The sequence below is a fragment of the Excalfactoria chinensis genome, chromosome 17, assembly GCF_039878825.1.
Source record: "Excalfactoria chinensis isolate bCotChi1 chromosome 17, bCotChi1.hap2, whole genome shotgun sequence".
Lineage (NCBI taxonomy): Eukaryota > Metazoa > Chordata > Aves > Galliformes > Phasianidae > Excalfactoria > Excalfactoria chinensis.
The window spans coordinates 4,614,762-4,639,713 of NC_092841.1; the positions used below are offsets into that span (position 1 = coordinate 4,614,762).

The following is a 24,952-nucleotide window of genomic DNA, read 5'->3' on the forward strand; positions in this document are numbered from 1 at the left end:
GTGTGCCTCTGGGCTTATCAAACTGCAGCAAACATACAAAAATATTTCTCTGAATGCATAGACTTCTTGTTACAGTCAGATGTCGATTAGAGTTTTAACAGTTATTCCTTGTGGAAACCAGAGCAAAGAAAGCTTTTTTTAAGACCAGCTGCTCCTACAGCTAAATGTTCAGTAATGAGCAGAGGCAGTCGTCACAGTGACATCCTAAATATGGAAGCTGATGGAAGATAAATACACCTAGTGCAGGTTTTGAGCAGTTATTGCACACCGTCTGTCTCCAAGCTGTCTCAAAGAGGTAAACATGTAATCGCTATGGGAAAAACGCCTTTCCTGTCCTACCCAAAGAACAAAGTGGGAGCCCAGGTTGGGAATTCCTATTTCATAGTGTGTCTTTAGCTTACAGGGAGTCAGATCTGGGCTTTAGGTCCTGGATAAAGGAATATTCAGTGCATTAGTAGTAATAGGGAAGGGGGGGAAGGATGGTAATTGGATTTGGTCCACTAAGCAGGAGTTTTAAGCCCAAGTAACTTAATGGAAAGCCTGAACACAAGAGCCTCAGGTGGCTCCTCAGTGCTTCTCTCTGACATGTGTGCTTTCACTGACCTGCCCCCGTGGGGTGTCCCTCCAAGGACACAGTGCTGCACTGCACAGTAGTGCTGGGAGCCAACATGGGCACAGGCTAAAGGCAGCAGGGCCTGGATCACAGCGGGCTGGGGCAAGGAAAGGCTTCACTGCATACGCTGCTGCCTCCTGATTGTCTTTGCCATGGCTCCTGCTCGGTTCAAGGACTGGGAGTACTCAGCATCATTTCTTTGCTGCCCTCAGTTGCTACATACGACTAAAGAACTGAACTGCGCTGGAAGCGTGAGATCTTGGGTGGACAAATGAGGTACCCTGAATTATCTGAATATAGGATCAAGTAAAAAAATAAAAGCAAAGGGGAATATTAAATACCAAAGACAAACTATTAGTTAAAATATTAGCCCTAACAATAACTTAAGGTCTCACAGATGCTCATTCACCGCCTCCAGAAGGCAGCAGTGTAACCGCTGTGGTTCCAGGCTCGGGGTGCAGCTGGCACTCAGTAGGTCAGCTTGGAGGCTCTGCTGTTGTAGCACGGTCTCTCAGTCAAAGCTGATGCAGCATTTCTGAAGGGAGAGCTGTCGCTTTTCACAAGAACCAACTCCAGCTCTTGGAAGTCCTGCAGCCTGGCAACGTCCTTGTCCTTACAAAGAGAACAGCATTGCCCCTCAGCACGGCTGTACCTGGTACGTGCTTACAGTAGCTAGGGAAAGTAGAAACTAAAGCTGGGGAAGATCAGACAGGATGATAGGAACACACGATGGACAAAAGCAGCCCTACTGATACACGCTCCCAAAGCATGGCTTTGCTCCCTTGAGCCTCGTTATCATTTGACTGTGTTGATGTAACTGAACTAGAGTTGGGACCAGACACATTCCTTTTACAAACCACAGAATCACCCTTGGGCTGCACGAAATCCTTGTTAGTTAATGGCTTCTTTGTGAATTCTGCAAATGCCCATTTCTGGTATTTCACCCCTTATTTTTTCTCCTTAAACAAGCAAATACCGAAGTCCTGCATGGCAGCCATGTTAGCAGTGCTGAATAATGGCCTACTTGGACAGGAATGTTTTCAGTGAGGGCTGGTCTGTTATCCTCCCCAGTTTGTGAGCTTACATCGCTTTGTCTTTTAACTCGCCACGCTTTGCTGATTTCTTACAGGAATATCACCTTCGTGTTGCCTGCAGAGCACTCAGTCAGGTCAGTCACCCACTCCAGCTCCTACCTTTCTCAGCACTGTGTTTGGTAGCTTCCTGATCCTCTCTACGTGTTGGGGATTAACGCCCAGCTCACAGCAGCTCACTCTGAGCAGATCTTGGTACGTCAGCTCCTGTCTGTCCAGTTCAATCTCAATGAAGTCGTCGTCTCTGAGGCTCTGCACTCTCACCTTAAGCACAAGTTCTGATTTAAAACAACAACAACAGATTAATTATTTCCCCATCAACAGAAGAAAACTACAAGTTAAGGTACTACAATCATCTTTTGAGCTCAGGTTGCACAATGAGATGCCTGTTCCCTCACTGCGCACTGAAGGGAGGCTTCATTCAAAGCAGCTGCAGCTGCAGGGCGGATGCTGGCAGTGCTGCAGTCTGACCCACCCTGCTGCAGCCAAACTCCCCTTCTATGCTATGCTGTGTTCCACAGAGTCTGAGGCTTCCAAGAGTGAAGGCACAGAGCCTGCAAAGCATGACTGTGTTTCAGATGCAGCACAACAGCCGTTCTTAGGAGAGCAGGAAGAAAGAAAAAGTTTTGCGTATCATCGGGGGATTTCTGGCCAAAGAAATCAACATCTCCACCTCTGTTCAACGCTGTGAAACTGGAACAAATCCTTAACTTCACCAGTAACAAAAACACGGAACAGTGCAACAGAAGGATGAAAATGACCCCTTGTTACCTTGCATGTTATAAGGGAAAGGTCCAGTAAAGAAGAAGGGCTGAAATGCAGGTGCAGCCCCGGGCGGTGGGCAGCTGCTCAGCGGCACGGCCTGGCTGGGTGCTGCCGGCACAAACAGAGCAGGGCTGTGTGCGGGGGGCTGGCAGGAGCTGCTCTGTACCCCCAGCTCTGAGCATTCTGTGGCTGAAGGTGCAGCTGGCGGGATGGGCAGCGGTGCTGCAGCATCTGGAGCAGGAAGGCTGTCCTCACTGCAGCACGGGGTGGAGGTGCACGCAGCTTCAACCTGAGCTGCTGGAGAATGAGGACTGATTTCATCATGGGAAGCTGGAGAGATGGGAGTGCTTTCATCCCAAGGTTCTGCTGAGCCGTGCGGAGGGCTTCCATCCGTACAGCTGTGTGGGGATGGCGGGGCGGCCACAGAGCTGGCAGCAGCTGGTGGGGTCACATCGCTCACTGCTTGACAGTCCTTCTCTTCTTCTGCGACTGAAGTTCAGCAACGGGGCGTAGGGGATAAGAGAGAAAAGCCACTGTGTTACCGAGTGCATCTCTCATTTTGAATATACTTGTCCTGTTAAAGACACATCACAGCCTGAGGTAAATACAAGGAAGACACACAATTATAGGGATGTAACACCAGGAAGGCGAGCGGCTATAAAATGAAAGAAAAATCAAGAAAAAACACACACAAATAGCTCTGAAACGCAGCATTTAAAGCAAAGCAGGAGAAGACCCAGAGCCGGAGCGGCACGTCCTACCTGCCAGAATCCTGCGGATGTGCGCTTTGCCCGTCAGCTGCTCGGCCAGCTGCCCCGCGCCCGTGGGGATGCGCCGGTCGGCGCCCGCGTCCAGCAGCAGCGCCACCACCGGCGCGTGGCTCCGCTTGCAGGCCCAGTGCAGGCAGGTCCTGCGGGAGGGACGCGGCGCCGTCAGAGCTTTGCCGGTCCCTTCCAGCTCCAGCCGTTCTCCGCTCCTGCGGTTCTAAACATCCCCGGAGCCGCGATGCTCTCTGGGCCGCGCTTTGCCCCGGGGCCCCTCGGCGCAGCACGGCATCCCGCAGCACGGCATCCCCCCATCATCCCTCCATCCCGCAGCACGGCATCCCCCCATCATCCCTCCACCCCGCAGCACGGCCCACCCCGCCGCAGGCCCCGCTCCGTCCCTCACCAGCCGTCGATCTCGTTACGGGAGTTGACGTCCGCCCCCGCCGCCAGCAGCCGTCGCACCTCCTCCGCGTCCCCGAGCGCCGCCGCCTCCCGCAGCCGCTCCTGCAGCTCCTCCGGGCCGCCGCTCATCGCCTCTCCCGGGCTCGGACCTCCCTCGGTGTCGCCGCCCCGCCCGCGGATCCCGTCACGGGGTGGCGGTGTTACGCCGTACCGGGCGGCCCCCTCCGCTCCGCTCCTCTCAGCGCCGCTCCGCCGGGCCCCCGCCGCCCCGCGCCCGGCCCCGCGCTGCCGCCTTCGCCGCCGCCGCCATTTTGTGCGCGGGGCCGCGCGTCGCCGTCCGGCCGGGCCGCCCCGTTACCGCCGCTGGGGATGGATCGGCGCCGGGTGGGACGCGGCGGCTCTTTACCCCGCGGGCGGCTCCCGCTCCTTGCCGGCCCATCGCTCGGGGCCGACAACCCGCCGTGTTTCTGTCTGGCCACAAACGCTCCTTCGGGCGGCGCGGCGGCTCCCGGCCATCCCTATGGACGAACCCAGGCGGCGCAGCGGCTCCCCGCGGCCACGCTCGGTGCTGCTGGCCGTGCACCGCTAGGGGGCGGAGCGGCACCGCCCGGCTGCGCTCAGCCGTGGGCTGGTTCCACAGCGCGCTGCGGCCTGCAGGAAGGACGGACGGCTGTCAGCTGAGCAACGGGGACAGGAGGAGCACAAGGGACAGTATCTGGGGCTGTGGCTGCCACTCACCGCCTGTATTCAGCCTTTGGGCATCAGTGGGAGCAGAGCTGAGATGGGAGGCGCTTTGTCTGCCTGCGGCTCACAGCAGCCCCCAGGGAACCATCCGCACCCTCGTCCTCAGAAGTTTCCCACATTGAATTGGCTCACACTTGTAATATCTGCCTTTTCACACGCTGCTGGCTGGCACTGAGCTGCTGTGATGGTTCTGTTCTCCTTTTTTGGTGAAATCACCATCCGCCCGATTCAGTCTGAGCCCCTTTTTTCCTTATTTTAAGGCTTGTGAGAAGTCCAAGTAGCCGAGTAGGAATTGATGCACACACAGACGGTGGTTCAAAGTGCTGGGATGGAGGGCAGCTCTCATGTTCTTCCATCACGATCTCCTCTTCCCCTGGTTGCCCTGCACAGCCTGACGGCTCATTCAGCAATAAAGCAGATGATGTGTTTTTCCAGTTGTTAATTTAACCTTGTTCCCATCTGCAGGACAAACAAATCGCTTCTGAACAAACAAGACAGAGAACTGGAAGCTGATGGGGGTGGTTACATCAGCTCAGGGAGAAGCCTGAGCCCCCCATGAGCCGAGCAGCTGAGGGGAGCCCTGGCTTTTCCCTGGCCGTTCTGCTGCATTCCTCCTTGCCCAGGCCTGGAGACCTCGCCTTGCTCTCCCAAGCCACAGCAGTGATCTCTGAGGGGCACGTGGGGCTCCTTGCTCAGCATCCTGGGTGTTTGGAGCCAGAAGGTTTCTGTGGGTCTGCTCCCAGTTCAGCTGCTGATGGCCTGGGGAGGAAACCCACGTGTTAGCAAGACACTGGAGATGGTTCAACCTGCACAGGTACATACAACACTAAGGATTTCACCAAAGCAAGGCCTAAACTTGTTTCTGTGGGGCTGAGGTTCTTGCAGGGGATCCCGGCCCCAGAGCAAGGCCCGGATTCGCCTTCAGTTGCATTTTAACCATCACAGCAGAAGCCACAGATGTGAATTATAAGCAGCCGCTCTCAGGAGCTCTGCCCCGTGTGCTCCTCACAGTGCTGAGATGCAGCCAGCTGAAAGCTACGCATCAATTAGAAACTCTCCATTGACTTGGATGGGCTTTCTACCAGCCGCTATTCAATCCCACAGAGTAATTAGCAAAGCTGTAACTAAAGAGGTCTCCATGGAGATTGACAGCATCACCTCTCAGCTGGTACGTTCTCTGCCTCCTATTCTAAACTTGTTCTCTCTGTCTTCCTGGCCCTAATCCATAAGGTTTGCTAAATCTTCCGACGTTTGCGATACATCAAAGCAGCGGAGAGAAGGGCAAAGGCAAGAGGGAGAGGGGCAGAGAAAGAAAGAACCCGGTGCTTTAAGGAGAGGAACAGAAACTGCTCAGACACACACAGCCGGAGTTTTGAGAATGGGATTAGGCAGAACAGCACCTCTGCCTGCCTGTCACTCGCAAATTCTTGCTAATACTTTAGGAGCTTATTGGAGGTCAGCACCCAACACCCAAACAGACTAATCTGTATTATAGACGCATAATCAAAGTCACAAGGTTTTACATAATATATATCGGTGACACAAGAAGTGTTTGTTCGCATAATTTTGTCATCAAGATTAGTGCCTGTGAAAGCCCCTACTGTGCACTAACCTGGTTTTCTATGGCCACCCCATTGGTATGCAGCCATTCCTCAAAGAAATCGGAAGGTGCTGAGAAAGTGCAAACCAAGTTACGTGCTCTGAAGCAGCAGCATTGGTAGATGGCAGAGCCAGGGTTCACCATTAAAACAACCCCAGCAATTGGGTACAGCTGGTTCGGTAGCACAGCGGGCAACAACAACACGCACAGGGAGATGGGAAGGATTAAACCACACAGATCTCCTGAACGTTACCTACAATCACCAGCAGCCACATCAGGGCTGGTTATCTCCAACCCCGCCACCAGACAGCGAGTGCTGCAACTCGTCAGGCCCCGCTGTGCTGCTGGTGGACTCGTTGTGCATGCAGAGCAGCTCAGTATCAAGGGCTGCTAAGATCCCCAGCTCTGGGTGTGGAGCTGCTCCAAGCACAGTCTGCACTGTGAGACCCAGGAGTGAGGGTGCACAGCCGGGCAGAAGAACTCAACAGCTAGAATCATTTCTGTCCTAATTTAGGTTTGAATTGTAAAAAGACAATGAGGACTGACTGTCCAATCGACTATGAGGATTTCACGGCATTTGCAGGGATGGAAATAGTTCCATTCTGTGAACATTAGTTATTGTTTAGAGCTGAGTTTTGGATACCAAACCCTCAGAGATCTGGCACTTCTAGGTTATCCATAGAGGCTCCCAGGCCCTGAGCTGCTGCAGGTCTGGCTTTTCAAGGGGGAAACACGGGAGCTGGGGGCTTAAATTAAAGTACAGCAGCACTTGCACAGCAGGTTAAAAACGTGCTGCTCGCATAAGTTGACTCGCATCACAAACAAAAGCAACCAGACCCTTCTATATTAAATTAGGGCTTTGAAAAGCAAACAGTGCCCGTGGGGCTGGAAGCGCAGCCTCAGACTGCAGCCTTTCATAGCTGCCGCTGTGTGATTCTCAGCAAGCGGCTTCCTCCGGGCTTTGAATTCCTTCAAATAAATAAGGAAGGTTGAATTAGGGTCATTTGCAGACTGAAGTGGGTCTGCACAATGGGTTTAATGATATTCATTAGCCTCCTACAGCAGTACAAGGGGAACTAAATTAACTCACGTTCCTGAAAGGATGTTCCATGCTCTGGTGAAAGATGAGCGGAGCTGCCAGGCCTCTGCTGGCACTTTCATCCTGAGTTTGCATCCAAATAGAGCTGGAGGCAAGAAAATCTGAAGACCACCACTGAAATGCTGTAACGGGATGGAAAGAACAGCAATAACAACAGAATGGCACAAGCCTAAGCTACAGCAAATGAAAACAAGCCCCAGTACAGCAACCAAAGACACAGAAACAAAGGAAGAAAAACTGCTCACCTCTGAGAGGACTCAGGCACACAGGGATCTCCAGTAAGATCCATTTCTCCTTCCCTTACCTCCACTGCCAGTCCTTAAATGAGGGCTGGGAAGGGGTGGATCCTGTCTCCATCCCTTCCAGTCAATCAGGTTCATCGCATGCACCTGAGCTCCTCTGGGTTGGCCCTGCCAACAACCAAAGTATCTGTGAGGGTCACATCTATTATACACACAGAACAGCAGTGCTGCAAGACTGGCAGCATTTCTGTTTGCACCCTTTGCCAGCGTGTCCTCAGATGCTGTTATCCAGACTGACCATCCTGATGTAAGGCAGGATGAATGCATCCCCAACGTTTGCCCTTTGCAGTCTTTACAACCCAAAGATGCCAGCTGCACGGCCTCCCTGAATTGCCCATAGGATACCAGAGGCATTGCCTCTGAAGGAGAGGCAGGCAGGTGGAAAGGAGGCTCCTGCACCCAGCTGTCCGCATATCTCACTGATAACGGGTTGGTTCTCCTCCTCTGTCCCCTCTTTGCCCCTTGCTGTGCTGTTTCAGGCAGAATAAACTTAGCAATAATGAACCATCATCAAACTGGCAATTGCTTCCTGCCCGGTTTACGTTCGCAGAGAAAGAGAAAGCAAATGATGATGAGTCGTATGTCTGCACTCAGAGATAAAACCCCCGAGCAGAAGCCATCTGCCGAGCCATAAAATAATGATTCTGGCACCGGCCTCATCTGAGAGCAGTGCCATCAGCTCTCACCGACACAACGCAGCGCAGGCCTGATGCTGAGCTCTAGCAGGTGGCCCATAGCCCTCTAATAAACTCCCTGACATTATTGATTTGTCCCCCCAAATAGAGCCCTTTTGTCTAACTACATTCACTTCTGCTTACTGAGCATCTGTGTGCTGGGTAGGATGCACACCCGGAGTGGCTCATTGCAGTGAGCAATCACTGCTCTGAATGTGCCCCCACGCCTGGCCCTGCCCTGCCCATGGTTATCTGCCCACATGGCTGATTCCCAAAGGCACAAACAGGACCTGTGGGCAATCACAGGGAATGCTGACAAAAGTCTTAACTAGTGGGAATGTGAAATATGCTTCCATCGCTACTTACACGTACAGATCGCCCCACAAATAGGCTCCAGGCACACCAGTGCATCCCTTCAGCCCAAATATGCCTCGGAGGCTCTTTGTGTCTAACGCAGCCCTTGCTGTGATGTGTGGAGGTGCATCACATGGTGCCTGAAATCCTGCTCGCTTGGCCAGCCCCATGGCCAGGGCGGGTGTGAGACACGCTGCTCTGAGCATCCCCTTGGCCCAGGCTCCAAGCAGATCCCAGTGGTGTCAGCGGGGGCCATGCAGGGCACACAGGGCAAGACGTGGCCCTTTGCAGGCCCTGGGAACGCTAAAGCCGAGGCCTCAGACTCATCGTTCACATTTTGCTGTGGGTTTTGGAAGCAACAACGCTGCCTGAGACAAGAGCTTGGCCACTGTGCTCCTGAAGGGAGGTGAAGGTCTGTGAGCGGCTGCGGAAGATGGGGCTCCCCGTGTGCTCAGCACCCCGATGCCCTCTGAGGACGCACCTGTGAAGCTGAGGCTCCTGCAGCCCATTCCCCATTGCAGCCGAAGCCACGAAGCTGCGGGGGCTCCTGGTGGCCCAGCACAGTGTGTGAGCTGCCAGCCAGCAGCGCTGAGTGCTGGCTGGGCCTGGAGAGGGGCTGCTGTGTTTGTGTGTGTCGTGTTTGTGTTGGCAAAGCGGGCTCCGAGTGGCTGCCAGCCCAGGCAGCACGAGAGGGCGAATTTGCAAGGGCCCCTTCACCATGATGGAGATCAATGGGAGAAGGGAGGCTGAGCACTGCAGGGTGGCAGCTCCTGCCAACAGCCCTTCCACAATAACACCAGCAAATCCATCTGCCACCCGCCTGGCAACTCCAGGTGAGGGTTGCTCTATTTGCCTAATAAACACCATCGACAGCTCACTGTTCCTTTCAAAGCAGTTTAAAAAGCAACACCACATCCATCCTTTATCCTGTTTCCCTCCTCAGATGGAAGGGGCCTCAGCAATGTTGGATCAGTGCTTGGCACAGTGGAGAGGGGCAAGAACATCCCATTGGAGCTTGGGAAGAGTGAGGAAAAAGGCAAAGAAATTATCGTCAATGAAAGCAGCGGCAGTTAGTTCAATTGTAGATCACAGCCCTAACCAGGAGGGATCCCAAGGCTGTGGTGCAGTGTCAGATGGGCATCCATGGAGTGTAGAGGGGGCTGGATGAGGAATGAGCCCTCAGCGAAGCCCCAGGGATGCTGGGTGCATTAATCCCACGGAGCTCAGCCAACCCTGGGCTGTCTGTGTACTCGTGTCACCTCCTGGATGTGCCAGGCTGGGTCATGGCCTTTAGGTGATGTCCTGGCTGTGACAAGGCAGCTGACGAGGGTCATTCAGAGCCCTCACTGCCTCCTCCGACCTCAGGAGCTGCCTGTCCCCATCAGTGGGAGATCTGAGGGGCTGTTATCCTCACTCTGCCAGCGGTGTTTGAGCGGCCAAGGGCTGAGTGCTCCCTGTCCCTGCAGCAGTGGAACTCAGGGGGACACAGTGTCTGTTCCACGTCCATTGGATCCAGACAGGGTTTGATTCCCTATAAGGCTTCTTCTGAAAAGGTTTGGCTGAAAGCCTGATTTCTCAGTTAACCGAAATCTCCAATGCCTTATTAATGTTAGTCCCATCCAACTGACCCTTCAGATGGATACATTTACCCACTCCCTTCTTATCTCCATCAGCCTGGAGCTGAATATACTCGCATGTTGAATGTGAGAATACAGAACTTGTGTGCCAAAAGACACGAGGGGACTTACGTGTCCTGGGAGAAGATCCCTCTGGATGGAGATGGCCATTAGCAGAGCAAAAAACTGCTCTGTCTGCCACCAACCTCTACCTGGTGCTTCAGAGCCCTGCCCTGCTCCCCCATGGCTGCAATGTGCATCTGGGCAACCAATCCTCTGTCTGGAAGGGGGAAAATAAATCACACGGAGTTATTTCTTCCTGCTTATAGTCAGTCTCACTTGGGGCGCACTCTCAGGTTCTCTTATCAGCATGGCCAATGCGTGCAAGAAGGTGGCTTTGTGGCACCAGGCAGGGACCGATGATGCAGACCCACATTTGTCCCATCACACTGAAACAGTCCCAGGTGACTTCGGCAGGGAAAAATCACTTCTTGGTGGGGGCTGCCCCATGGCCTGAGGACAAACCCTGCCTTCCCTGTGGCTGAGGGTAGGACCCCGTGCTCATCACCATCACCAGCACTGCGACAGCCGCACGGCGAGCCCCACGTACAGCTGCTTTAAAAGCCTGACTGTAGTCAGTTGTACAACATAAAGTGTCTTTGTTTAGTCAGCAGAACCTCTAATACATGTGATTTTGTTGTTAATAGAGCTGTAAGAATTTTAAGTACCTCTTGGGAATGTGTCATTTTGGGTTGGCTTTTTTAGGCCTCGCAGGGTGCTGCGCTTGTCTTTGTAAACAAGTGTTGAATAAAACATTCGCGCACAGCCGCACTTTGTACAAATGTCATGCAGGTTTCTGAAGTTTCAGAGAGAATAAATCAGCTACAAACTGCCGCCTGGTGCTTCACTTCACTCCTTATGAACAGCTAATTTGGACGACTTTTCTCTGCACGTCATACGAAACCTAAACGCTGCGCGTTTCATTCCTGTGGGCACATGAATCCTGGCAGACTGAGCCCCTCTCATGAGCCCGGGGTGCCACAGAAATGCCACAGATGGGGGAAGACCCAACCAGGTTCTGGACCTTCCTCTAGAGCAAATTCTCAGGGCATACCAGCAGGTCAATGCACCATGGAGAAGCAGGAACCTCAGCTCCTGGGGCATCCCCGCACTTAGGCCTGTCCACAGCAGCTGGTCATACTGGTTTGCAGCCATCGTCATTGAGGAGAACGAGGCCCTTGCTCAGCCATTAGAAACAGCCCTGCTTGCTGGAACCCAGCAGCACGGCAGCTGTGCATCCCATGCAGATGCAGAGCCTTCCCCAGCCTCGCTCTGCAGATCCCCGCTGTGATGCAGCTCACCTGGTGCTCCCAGGCACTGCCTGGCAGGGGCTGATCCTGGCAGGTGCTGAGCAGCCCCAACCTCTGCCACTTGTTTTGAGACTTTGGCAAGCATTCAGCATGGAAAGGGTCGGCCTCTTGCTGTAATAATCAGTGAACGAGGAACTCAGTTTGGCTGAATTCCCCCCCAACCCGCCCCCCCCAACACACACCCCCAATGCAAAATTGCTGTACATTCCTTTATGCAGGTTTCCATAGAGTTGAACTTCTTTTTTGTGTGTGTGTGGCTGTTAAAGGGGTCGGCAGTGCACTATGAGCCAGGATTCCACTGTTGGGAAATGGGGGGGGGTGGAATTCAGCCACAATTTAACATCTTGCCGGTGGGGTTGGAGGGCGACATTCAAAGCTGCATCCTGGAAACCTCTGCACCAGAGAGGAGAAAAAAGCCTGGAGGAGCCCAGGAGAAGTTGTGAAGCCATTCTGCTTTGCAGACCCTAAGTTTAAAGAAGTTATTTCTTCCCTGCTTACTGGGTTAAAATATGATATTCTAGCTTTAATTGCTTCAATCCTATTACTCGTTCCTTTTAGCGAGTGATTGTGTAGCCCCTTGCCGTGGGGAAATCCCCTGATCGCGGGTCCCTGTTATTCAGACAAGTACTCTTTCAGAAGTAAATGCCATTCTTAGCATAGGGAAGTACTTTAGGTCTAAAGGGGTTAAGAAGGCCTCTCTGCATTCAGAAACATGCAGGGGTCCCACCGTGCCAGTTCCAGCCTTTTAAACTCTTTCCAGCTTTTTTTCTTGCAACAAATCTGTCTGACTGCCACCAGGACATAGGAAGCGTGTGCCTGTCAAAGAAATCAAGTTTACTTTTTCTGACTTGTTAACAGAGGCAGGGTATAAATAGGGCTAACTCCGCTCAGGCTATTAGCATTTCTCTTAAAATAAGGGGTGACTTCCTAGGACCTTTAATCCAATGAGGTCCAAACCAAGCTGCTCTAGCAGGAGAGGCAGCAAAGGAGCTTGCTGAAGCTTTCACAGAGGTCAGGTGCACTTGGGTTCCTCGAAAAGTTAAGGCACACCAAAAGCAGCAGCCCAGGCAGACAGGAGCTGCCTCCAGCTCGGTCACTGCCGCTGCCCAGGAGAAGTTCTGAGATGGTGTTGGTGTTGTTCACGCGGTGGATGTGGATCTTGCTGGGGAGGAGCAGTGTCCTGTTGCTTCTGGAGGTCTCTCTGCAAGGGAGAGCTTTACCCCCGATCCGGTACTCGCACGCGGGGATTTGCCCCAATGACATGAACCCCAACCTGTGGGTAGACGCGCAGAGCACTTGCAAGAGGGAGTGCGAAGCTGACCTGGTGAGTGATGCGCTTCTGCACGTCTGTGGTTCTGTGTGGGAGGTGGGTTTTGTTGGCGTGTTTGTGGCAGCACAGTCCTGTTTGCAGGCAGCGGAGCGGCGGCACCGCACGGGGCTGAATACAGACAGTGCACATCTTTGATTGACCTGTGACCTACGTAAGGCAGACGGCATCTGATGAATTATCAGCTAGGCAAGGGGGTGTGTGGCAGCTGTCGCTCGTGCTGATGTGGGTGCAGAGCTCATTCTCTTTGATCGTTTTTCTTGCTTTCTTGTCAAAAGAAACATCAGAATTTGATACTCTGGAACTCAGCGTGCCTTGGGGTCAGTCCGCAGTATTTTGCTCTTTATTGTTGTAGCCATCATCAGTGCTTAATGCTCCCGTGGGGAGCTGTGCATGAAATCGTTTGATTTAACATGTAAATCGTCAGCCTTTGCTGCACTTGAAACATGAAGTGTGCTTGGCGTGCAGAACAGGAGCGCGGCTAAAATGACCAAGCAGATGTTCTCTGTGATGCTCCCAGCTCTAAATGTGCTTAACTCGCAGCCCTAAAATGCATTTTTCAACCTGTCAGCACTGCAGCTCGAGCTGGCATCTGACAGTACCTGCTCTTCCTGCCTCTTTCAGCATCACCAAAGCTCCTGAGCCCAGAGTGGGCTGACAGTGCACGTACCAGGCAGGAAGGAGTCCCTGGGTCTGTGCTCCATGGCCACGTTGTTTCCACAATGCTGAAAGCAGGAGGGAAAAAAAGAGGGGAAAAAGGCTGGTCATCAAGTGAACAAAGAGATTTGCTCCATGGGTCCCGTGTGTTATGAATGAAAGTATTCTTCCTACTTTTGCCCTTCTCGATTGAGCCTTCTTCATTTCAACTACCAGGTGCAGCGATGAATATTAAAAGGCTTGTGAAAACCCAGCAGCAGTAGCAGCAGATGACATTGTTTTAATAATTAACTGAAAGCTAGAAGTCACTGGATAAAAATACTCATTTAGCCTCGTGTGCCTGCAGAGACCTGGGGACTCGCGCGCAGTGCTTTGCAGGCAAACACAGACAGAGCTGCTGGCTTTGCTAAACCGTGCTCCTTAACCTCATCTGAAACCATTTTGCAACTTTCCTTCTGAAACCTGCTAATGTGCAGCTGGAAATGGGGAAAGAGCTGCGTTATGAGGTCATCTTTTTTTCCCAATAAGGAAAGGATACTGCACTCAAGGGAAGCTATTTAGTTTGGCAGCTTAAAAAACACGCTGTTCTCACTTACAGAGAAACGTGGTGGTTTTCAGGGGGTCTGTGGAGGTTTAACGCGCAGTGGAAGTGTGCCCTGTTGTGTAGCGAGGTCCTTGGCCACTTAAAGTGATCCGGACCAACACGGCAGCCGTGCGTCAGCGGACACGAATCAAATACCTTTCCTGCACAAAAGACAAGAATCCTGCTAAAATTAACCACAATTTAGAGCTGACTGCGGCTAATAAATCATCAGAAGAGCAGTGCTGCATTTGAACATAGGGCTAAAATAGGACAGAGAAGCCATAATGAGCTGTTTGGGGTTTGTTTTTCTAAATACCATAGAAAAATTATTTTGGGAGCCAGAATTTCCTTACTTCTGAAATATTCTATTATTTCCTCTACAATGTGAACAATTACAAATCTTTGGCAGCTTCACCTCCAGCAGAAAGCTGTTATTCTCAGGGAATTCAAATAATACTTTACATACTTTTCTGGAAAATAAGGCGGATTACTGCCTACAGCCATACGATAAGTCTTTCCATCCGCTCTTGTTTCTCAAGGCTTGTCCTCGGGCATTTCAGAGCGTGCCGAAGGGGGGTTGTTAGCTCTGTAGTCAAGGAATCCATGTGACTCTAGGAAAGACGTACGGTGAGGTTAGTGTTTAAGAAGCAGCAGTGCGTTCTCCTCTCTAGAGGCTTCTCTTGGAGACCTTTGCAAATCCCCACATGCTGAGCCTCCCTCCGGGAGCTGCTGGAGAGGGTTACATGTTGCTGGTGGGGACCCTGAGTTTCAGGCCATGGATCTCTGTGGCAAAATCAGGTCCACTGAATTTGAAGCCTTGAAAGCTTCTGGGCTCTGTGCTTGTTGGGTCCCTAAATGGGTCTTAGCTCTGTCCCCAGTAATGAATAGGTTGCTTTCTTTCCCTGCAGGAGTGTGAGACCTTTGAGAAGTGCTGCCCCAATGTCTGCGGGACGAAGAGTTGCGTGGCGGCTCGGTACATGGATGTCAAGGGGAAGAAAGGGCCAGTGGGAATGCCTAAAGAGGCAACCTGCGACCGCTTCATGTGCATCCAGCAAGGCTCAGAGTGTGACATCTGGGATGGGCAGCCCGTCTGCAAGTGCAAGGACAGGTGTGAGAAGGAGCCAAGCTTCACCTGTGCTTCTGATGGGCTCACCTACTACAACAAGTGCTACATGGATGCAGAAGCTTGCATCAAAGGCATTACTTTGAATGTAGTCACCTGTCGATACCATCTTACCTGGCCAAACACCAGCCCAATCCCACCAGAAACAACAGCTCGCCCTACTACGGCCTATTCCGAGACAACGATCATTGATATCTTGCCACCAGTATTAGTGAACAACCCCATCCATCAGTCCGTCTATGTAGGAGAGACTGTCAGCTTCCTCTGTGATGTTACAGGGAGACCCAAGCCAGAAATTACGTGGGAGAAGCAGGTTGAAGGCAAAGAAAAAGTCATTATGAAGCCAAATCATGTCAGAGGGAACGTGGTTGTCACTAACATAGCCCAGCTGGTCATCTACAACACCCAGCTGCAAGATGCGGGTATCTACACCTGCACTGCCAGAAACAGTGGTGGCCTTCTCAGGGCTGATTTCCCATTGTCAGTCATCAAAGGAGAACCCACATCTAAAGAGGCTTCCCAGAACAGAACACACTTTCCAACCGATGAGTGCCTGAAGCAACCAGACAGCGAAGACTGTGGAGAAGAGCAGACCAGGTGGTATTACGATGCAAAGAAAAACAACTGCTTCACTTTCATTTACGGGAACTGTAACAGCAACCTCAACCACTTTGAGACCTATGAGAACTGTATGTTAACGTGCATGAACGGCCCGATCAACATTTGCAATCTACCGGCCCTCCAAGGTCACTGCAAAGCCTACGAGCCCAGATGGGCCTACAACAGCTTGACAAAGCAGTGCCAGTCCTTCATTTATGGTGGGTGTGGAGGTAACGAGAACAACTTTGAGAGCCGGGAGGCCTGTGAAGAGATGTGTCCTTTCCCAAAGAACACACATTGCAAAGCTTGCAAGCCACGCCAGAAGCTGGTGACGAGCTTCTGCAAAAGCGACTTTGTGATCCTGGGCCGTATTACGGAACTGACCGAAGATCAAGACTCAGGACATGCCCTGGTGACAGTGGAGGAGATTCTCAAAGATGAAAAAATGGGATTAAAATTCCTGGGGAAGGAACCCTTGGAAATAACGCTTTTCAACATGGACTGGAGCTGCCCGTGTCCCAATATGACCACAGTGGACGGTCAGCTCATCATCATGGGAGATGTCCACAACGGCATGGCTGTCCTACAGCCAGACAGCTTTGTGGGGACCTCCAGCATCCGCCGCGTACGGAAACTCCGTGAAGTCATCCACAAGAAAACCTGCGAGCTTCTGAAAGAGTTCCTAGGATTACATTAACCTCCTCCACACACGTCAGCCTTCCAGACCTGTGTGTTACGTAGGGCTAACAAGGGCTAGGATAGTGCACAGACTAAAAAAGCTGCTTGAAGATACACTGTAGGAATTAAGCAGAACCCTTATTGTAATCCATTAATGATGCTTAGCAACGATGTAGTATGGTCTTTGGCAAGCACGTAAAACAGCAGCAAAAGGCTATTAATCTTGCATTGAAGTAAATTTGTCCATATAGGAATGCCATTTAACTAGATGACTCACTGCAGTAATTATACAATTCTTATATAGCTTCCATCATAAATGACGGAATTCATAGCATTTGTGTAGCTAATTGGTACACAGCTAAGTAATATATAATAGCAACTTAATCTGTCTCCTTTACACTATGGAAATGTGATGGTAAGTTGTTATAAATAAGTCATATTCTTGCCTCCTCATAGCAACACTAATATATTTCAAGAGAAAAGTCTGTAAGTTATTGTCTGTATTTACAGTTGTGCAGATCTAACCAATCTATGCACTGCCAACTTGCTTATTTTAATTCCTGTCTTTGCATTGTACCTCATTTCTGAATGGCAACTACTACCATCCTTATTTGAGGAAATTCCCCCAGCCGAACTCCCCAGGTCTGAGATGCAGGACAGCAGGTCCGTGTTAAAGGCCAAGGCACAATCTCACCCCTGAAGTTACTTCTCTGTCGCAGCCATGTCAGCAAACACTCTTACTCTATTGCACTTCCCTGTTTTGGTTTGAATCAGCGCGTCGTCTGACTCTCACACAAACTCCAGGCAAGGAGCTGGCTCTGTGCTGCCAGCTGTTGTGCTTTTATAATTCCTTCGCACTTGATCGCATGCAGTGATGTATTGCTTAACTCCATCAGCAAGCCTGTTTCTGTAGCTGAGAAGGTGAAATAAAAGCAGCCAGAATGAAGTTCAGAATAGGAAAGTGCCACACACGGTCTGCAGACTGCACCTTGCGTGCGCAGACATAAAGCCAGTGAAGGGCTGCACAGACACACGCAGCGGACACTTTAAAGGCATTTATCATTCTGATCATTTTAGGGCACACTTTCAAACCACAGAAAACATTTTGCACAGAGCCATGTGCTGAATAGGAACCAACCCTGAGAGACGGCATGAGCTGTGAGTGTGAGTGTACCCATTTTAACATTTGCGTGTCCAAATCGTGTAACTTTTGCCTATGCAAAAATCCTTAAATAAAGAAAAAGCTGTTCCTGGAAATATTCCTTCCTCTGGTGGGGAACATCCCCATCTGACAAAGAGAGGAGAGCTGCATGGTGAGTCTTGTCCGTAGCACCTCCTGGTTGGGTTGGGTCATATCACCCATAGCACCGCCTGGCGGTGTCACCTCACTGCTCAGTGTGCCTCACTGCGGCGCTGAGGCTGGGGAGGAAACTGGAGTGCAGGGAGGGTAAATTGAGGAGGTAAAGGTGGAGCCCATCTCCTGTTTTCCTAAAGGGTTTTGTGCCCAGCAGCCTTGCTATGGTCAGGGACCCCAGCGTGGTCGCCTGGGCCTGGGTTGCATTCAGAACACACTAGCAATGGGAGCAGATGTAAGTCACTGCTTATCAGTACAATGCCAGAGAAGGCTGGGTGGGAGGGAGGGGAGCCTGGATCGGATTGCTGGTCAAGTAGATAGCTGCTTGTTTTTTCTGTTGTACCTTTCTTAAGTGTATGTGAGAAAAATCCCAGTTCAAGGTTCATAACATTTGTGTGTGTTCTGCTGAGGGCTGCTCTCCGGAGCTGAGCGGTGCCAGCCCTGTGCCCCCCAACTGTGGGCAGCCCTGCCGGATCAGCCTGGGTTGTGGCATCTGTCTTTTGCAGGGGAGCAGTAGGAAATGTTGAGCTGTTGCCATACTTTCCAACACCAAGGCACTGGGGGGCAGAGCTTTAATAAAGATTGACTTTATACGGTTCTTTCTTCCAAAAGCTGAAGGATATTGCAAGTATGGGAGTGTTAGAGTGGCTCTGGAGATGTGCACCCAGTGGTTCCAGAAGAGCTGAGAGCAAAAAGTGGCACCTCCAATGCTTTTCTAGTGAGCACGGTGCTGTGCCTAAGGCTGGGCTCACACATCTTTCCAAACTGCATCTCCCCAAGGCAGGAGGAGCCGTGCCATGGGCATCCTGTGCAGGGGGAACTTTGTCTCTGGCTGTCCCATGGCATAGGGCTGCCCTAACCAGATCCTCTCTACCTCCTGACCTTGAGGAGCTCAGCTCACCTCTCCAAGCTAAAATCTCAGTTCCGCCTCTTAATAAATCCTTAAGACGCCTAAAATTCAAGTCTGACCAGTCCTCCAGCTGCAGAAAATACACACACAGGGCCAAGCGCTGCAGGATGTTGTTAAAGCCCAGGCAAAGCTAATGGGTGGTCAGAAAATCCCTCCTGCATTACTCACACTTCCTTGTCCATCCTGCTCTCTGGATTCACATCTCGAGGTAATCTTAAGGTTGTCAGAAAGTTGGAGGGAAATGGCCATTTGTATTAAACATGTGGGAGAAATGGAAAACCTGCACGTCACTTCTGGCCCAGGAGGAGGGCAGGAGGCCGACCCACGTCAGCCGGGCCAGTGCCATGTGGGGGAAGGTCTGCAGGTCCTGCAACCCACACCAAACTTTGCAGTGGGAGGGAGCCATGAATCAAGAGCACATAGAGCCACTTGCCCACTTCCCAGTCTGAAAATGAACAGTGCAACACAACAATCTGCAAACCCTGCGGCTCAAACAAGATGGAAACCATCCAGCATATGGATCTGAAAATGAGTCACAGGTTATTGTGCAAACCATCTGCACAGCCAAAGCTCTGTTAGGACAGAATAACAGCAAAAAAGTGATGGTGAGCAGCTTGTGACAGCATGCCCAGAGTGCAGGTCCTGGTTGGCAGGAGGGATGGGTGGCAGGGCAGCTACATGGAGGTAGGAGATGGCATCAACACAAACCTGGAGCGGCTGAGGTCAAGAGGAAACTGAGGAGGAGGAAATTTTCTCATTGCAAGGGCTGGGGATGAGGTCAGGTGAAGTTCTGATGGGTGATCAGCTCCGGAAGTAGGAACAGAGATGGTGACACTGCTGGGGTGTGATTAAACAGCAGAGGTGGTTAAGAGCTTAGCTCCCAGTTTGGAAGGAAATTAGGGGCTCCTGTAAGAACCTGTGCCTGCCACGGGCCTCAGCCGGCACCAGATGGGCACCACTGCTTCCACCTGAAGCACCTCCTGGCCCACGTTGCTGTAATTCACATGATGTGTGCAGAGCAAGAAATTCTCAGTACAGACAATCAATAGGAAAAAAAAGTATGGCCAGACTGAATATCCAGATCAGGGGTGCTGGGAGCTTCTGGAGTCCACGAGGGCCCTTTGCTGCTCTTCAGCTGTGAGTACATCACCCAGAGTGGAAGCTGTGAGTGCGGAGCCCGTGTTTTTATACCAAATATTTTGTGTTTTCCCTTCACCAGCTCTGGTTACTGATTGACTATAAGTGACCTCCAGCTGCCTTATAGATTTACAGTGGCTGTCAAAGGACAAAAAATGAGTCCCGTGTCCAGGGCCTGAGAAGTACTCAGAACAGAGGTTGCACAACTGAATAAATGTTCCGCCAGCTCTTTAAATCTTTGGGAAAAGAAAGAAAGAAAGAAAAAAAAAAGCCAGCTTGGGCTCCTGATCTACAATGCAAACACCAGTGGGATACAAAGATAACACTGTGGCATTATTGGACGTAACTATCAGCTCCAAAAGCAGACCAGCCTGCTCAGTTCACAGCTATTTATGGCTGGGCAAATGATAAGACATTCAAGCTTGAGAGTTTGGAAATGGAATGGAAAGTCTTTCAAAGGCTGTTCGGATTTCAGCCAGCAAATCCCAGTTGTGGTGTTTTACTCTTTGCCTATCGCAGCCTCCCCTCAGCCAGCTCTCTGTGGGGCCAACACTGAGCAGTGCTTACTGAGCTCACAGGGCCAGTTCTCAGCCCCTCCTTTGTTACAGTGATGGCCAGAAATGCAGACAGAAAGAAGGAGGCTGGAAAAAGGGAGAATGAGGAAAAGAGGGAGGAATGGGAGCATTTCTGCACCTTAAACTTGCACGGCAATGTGGTGGTTGGATTGCATTAACTGGCAGGAAAAAGAACTGCCCCTTCAGAACTTTGTGCCTTTCTCTCCCTCCTTCGCTCTGCTCCTAGCAGACCAAAGTGGGTATTGTAACATGTGCAAAGGACATTACTTCCTCTACTGCCTGCAATAAACAGAAAAGCAACAGTCACAAATGGCCAGAATCAGACGGTATTCACCCAAGGGTAAAATTAAGAAATTGCTTAACTATTAACTGCAGCAGATAACCTTTGCTTCAGTCTGCTGCAGGAGTGGAGGGCTGGGGGCGTCACAGACACAGCTAATTTAGAGCTCAGTTCCTAGGGACTGGGCAGCAAAACTCAGCAAGCCTGGTAAAAAGTGTAAGAGAGACTGAAAGTCACCAGGCTGACCAGAGTGTGATACAAAGAGGAAGAGTCTGCAGATGTCAGCGGGACAAAGAGATGCTCCAGAACTTTCTTTGAAGCCACCACAAGGATGGTTCAGCTTGACCTTGATTTCAGTAAGGCTCCAGGGGAAGTTCTCACCCCAAAAGTTTAAGGTGACTTGGCTGCCCTGCAGCAAGATGAGAGGCAGCTTCCTGAGTCCAGGACTAGTTAACACAGGACAGGAGTGAGAATGGAAGGTCAGCTTTTCATTGGGGAATCTATCGGCGGTGCCCCACAGAGCCCTGTGTGATGGCCAGGGCTGCTTCGTGTAAGTGGTTGGGAAAAGGAGCAGGAGAGGCAGGTTACCAGTTCTGCTGCTGGTACCAAGATATTTGGGGCTGCAAAAAGGGAAGCTGGCTGCAGGGATATTGCACGATAAGCTGTAGGATATCATAATGCCTGGCGGCAGGATGACAGAACAGCAGATGAAATACAATATTGCTTTACAATCTACACTTGGTGGAAAAATGAGTCCTAACTGTGCACTGCTGTGATACCTTCAAGCTAGCTATCCTCATCCGAGCCCTGGGTGATCCATCATCAGATTTGGGACCGAATTTCCCCAGATTATCTGCTCTCTGTCGTTTGGGTCCCTGCTTTGAACCAGAACCTCAGCACGCTCTATGCAGGGGCAGGACCAGCTCTGCGGAGGGCTGCAAAGTGGGGCAGGAGCCGCGACTGCTCCACGGCCGGACGCGAGATGGCGTGCGGGATCGCGCTGCGGGACCTGCCTGCAGCCCCAGGGGAAGCGGTCCTCTCCCGTTGGGGTCAGCTGGCCTCGCCCTGCTGGGTTCGGCTGTTTCGCAGACACTTGGCTGAGCAATTTAGACTTTCCCAGGGGAAAGCAGCCCCCACGGAGCTCGGCCTTCCATCCCTGCTTCCATTCCTGCCTGGAGATACAGCCGGAGAAACTGAGGCTCATGGGGAAAAATAGATGTAGTCAGGATGTGATAAGGCAATCAAACCCATCTCCAGAGCCGCAAGAAAAGAACGCAGTGTGTAATTTGTTCGGCACTTTCCGTCTCCCTGCTTGCAGATTGCTTGGTTTCTAAATATACTGGTCCAGTTATTCAAAATTACTCATGGATCTCTTCAGTGAATAATACTTGACCTGCAGATCGTCCAAAAAGTGAATATTGCAATCAGATCTCAATTTCTGCTGTCGTTTCTTGTAGCTAACAGATGTATGTGACTTAGGTAATTAACTCAGGAGGAAACTCAAATTGTATGTTTGATTATAAGATTTGCAGTTCAGTTTCCACAGTGCCAGCTCCAAAGTCATCTCATCAAGAGATGGGCACAAAGATCTCATCTCTGCCATAATGCGAGGGCTGCTTTTCCCACTCAGTTTGGTGTTAAAGTGAAAGAAGAGCTGCTCGCAGATATATACACAGAGCTGCTGCTGGGCAGGGCTGAGCACAGCCTCACGGACTGCACGGAGCCATGGCAAACACACAGACTGAATGCCAAAAGGTAATGGCTTTCCACATCTACAGGTGTGCAAAATGGGCCTTACACCAAAGGTGGCCTCATCACCGAGGTCTCTGATAACCCAGAGCCTCACTGCTCTCTCTCCATTAAGTCCTTCCTAACACCCAATCTAAACCTCCCTCATCACAGCCTGAGACTGCTTCTCACACCCAATCACTTGCATCTGCCCAAACCAACCGTTGGGGGCTTCAGCTCTTCTTCCAATTTGCCATCAGATTGCTGAGGCCTCCAGCAACCCCAGCTTTAAGCTGCCCTTTGCCCCCACCAGCATTAAACACATACTCTTATTGCTGTTTTTGTTTGTGAATGGAAGTTTAAGGTCTCACTTAATCACATAATCTCCAAAGCAGGAGCTTTAGGAGATCCGTCAGCCACGACAAAGCTCACAGTACTACACCGGGGTCAGAAAGAGCAGTGTTGCCATCTAGGGACTTACTGTGAGCTCTAAAAAAGAGTGAGGTTTCTTTGGATGAGATGGAAGCCCTCGTCTATTTCTACTGTTAGGGTGTGGGGTTTTTTTTCCTGAATAAAGCTTTCTTTTTCTCCTTCCACAGCTGGAATGGAAAGGCACTGCCGTGTCCTTGGCCGTGGGCAGCTGTGCTACTGTGTGTAGGACGTGGAGCCCTCCCTGGCCAGGTAAGCAAGGCAGCTCCAAGCCCAGCTCCTGCGGTATCTGCGTCCTGCAGGAGTCCCGCAGCCTCATGAAACATGCATTGATTGCGAGGGCCTGCCTAACAAAACCTAGCAGCTCATTAAAAAGAAGGAGAATATTGTATTTCTGCCCTGAAGACCCAGGCAGTGCCAGGTGCTAAGTAGGTCACTATTCGAATCCCTGTCTTTGTTCCAGATGTGGGCATGTGTGCGTACTTTACATATTGATTTGTGCAAACCATGGAATATACACAGAACTCACTGGCCCGTGAGCTCAGCAAACACACAATTGCTCTGCAAATCCATTGTTGGTAGCAGCAGTTGTGTTGCTTGCTTAAATAAATGCATTTGCAAACTCTTGTGGGTCTGCTTTAAAAACACCAGTTTGTTTGCACAGTTCAGTGCAACCAGCTCCTCTCCACAGCCCTCCGGCCTCGAGCTCAGGTGCTTTCAGGCTTGCAAACAGCAGTTCCGAACACGAGCACATTTTTGCAAACATAGCTACAAAACAAAACAAACTGTTTTGATTTGTAATGTATGAGCAAAAGGAGCACAGCACTGTTTTGAAGAGCAGGAGCTGATGTGGCACACGTGGCTGGTGCAGTTTTGTTACCTGCTCAGCACCTCCCGGCTCGCCCCACAGAGCAGATTTGTGCTGCCATCTTGTTCTCCCAACAGCTGCTGCTGTGAGCTCCTGCTCCACCAGTGCCCCTTAAAACAGCCCCACGAAGCAGCTGTCCCCAGTTGAAGCTCATCCTAATCAATCAGAGGTTGCTGTGTGGGTCAAAGAGTGAATGACCCGGCTCTCCCTTGTCTTCTGGCCTGCCCAGATAACACACCGTGATGGGGAAGGCTGGGAACCTGATACAGGCTACAGCCCAGCAGTGCTCATGGGGAGGGAAGCAGCGGCTCTGGGTGAGGATAACTGTGGCAGTTATATGACTAATCCCGACACCTACAGATGTTTTCCCCTGTGCCTGTAAAAGTTATGTGATCCTAAGCTTCCTTGAGGAAAACAATCCCATTCTGGCTAGATGACTAACTGCTAGCAGATAGCACAGACATTTTTCTGTGTCTGATGAGATACTAACATGTCCAAGAGAACAGTGCTCCACAGAAACACTCAGCACTGAAAGCTGGGTGCCTGCGAACAGCTAGGCACTCCCAAAAAGCAGCTGGGAGCCAGAAAAGCAGGAGCCCTTCTCCTGGTCCTTTGCTCGGGCCAACATAACCCCAGGACTGGGAAAGGCAAAAGGGCGTTAAATGGCCCTGGGGCTCCTTGGAAATAAGGCAGTGTCAAAAGTCAAGCTCTGAATGCTTTGGAAAAGTCACACCAAAGGCTCACGGTCCTCATCCCCACCTCCACGTTGCTCACTTTCTGATTTAATGGGAAGACATTCAAGTACATGGAGTTCATTTGTGCTGGCAGCCAAACTCCAAGCCCAGAGATCTCCGACCAAAATGTACACAGAGCACATTGCCCACAGCCCACACGTGGTGAGAGAAAGTGTCGCTGGTGGCTAAAGGCAGAAACAACTCACATAGTGAAGGTTTCCCTCTCCGGACCGCCCTGGAGGTGAGCATGGTTTCCTCTTCCCGTGCTGAGCTGCAGCAATGGAGCATCATCCTCTTGGTAAGTGTGGGTATTCTTAGACTTATAGGTTCCTCAAACCGTTGGTAAAGGAGCTTGCTTTGCCTGAAGCACCTACTTCTTCTCAAGCCTCCTGTGATGCAGCATAAACCAGGTTGCTAATAAAAATCAGTCTTTAATTTGCTTCCTGAAAACAGCTGACAAAATACGTGGTTTATTTGGGAGTGTCTGTATACTCTTCTATTTCTGTCCTTTTTATTCAAGCTCAGAAAGCAGCAAAGGGAACTGTGAGTACGGAGAGAGACAGCCCTGCCCT

At 51.1% G+C, this 24,952-nt stretch overlaps 2 protein-coding genes across 2 annotated transcripts; one reads left to right on the forward strand and one right to left on the reverse strand.

Moving 5' to 3' along the window:
* Positions 1-328: 328 nt before the first annotated feature.
* On the reverse strand, positions 329-7,371 carry LOC140260168 (ankyrin repeat domain-containing protein 40-like). Its single transcript, XM_072352224.1, has 8 exons — positions 7,327-7,371; positions 7,073-7,203; positions 4,377-4,841; positions 3,640-4,289; positions 3,231-3,379; positions 2,476-2,958; positions 1,807-1,982; positions 329-1,225 (listed from the first exon to the last, which is right to left on the reverse strand). Exons 4-8 carry the CDS (start codon positions 3,765-3,767, stop codon positions 1,082-1,084), a joined length of 1,080 nt encoding a protein of 359 aa, XP_072208325.1. The 5' UTR covers positions 3,768-4,289; positions 4,377-4,841; positions 7,073-7,203; positions 7,327-7,371; the 3' UTR covers positions 329-1,081.
* Positions 7,372-12,520: 5,149 nt separating this feature from the next.
* On the forward strand, positions 12,521-16,384 carry WFIKKN2 (WAP, follistatin/kazal, immunoglobulin, kunitz and netrin domain containing 2). Its single transcript, XM_072352090.1, has 2 exons — positions 12,521-12,721; positions 14,873-16,384. The coding sequence occupies exons 1-2, from the start codon at positions 12,521-12,523 to the stop codon at positions 16,382-16,384; spliced, it is 1,713 nt and encodes a 570-aa protein (XP_072208191.1).
* Positions 16,385-24,952: the final 8,568 nt, after the last annotated feature.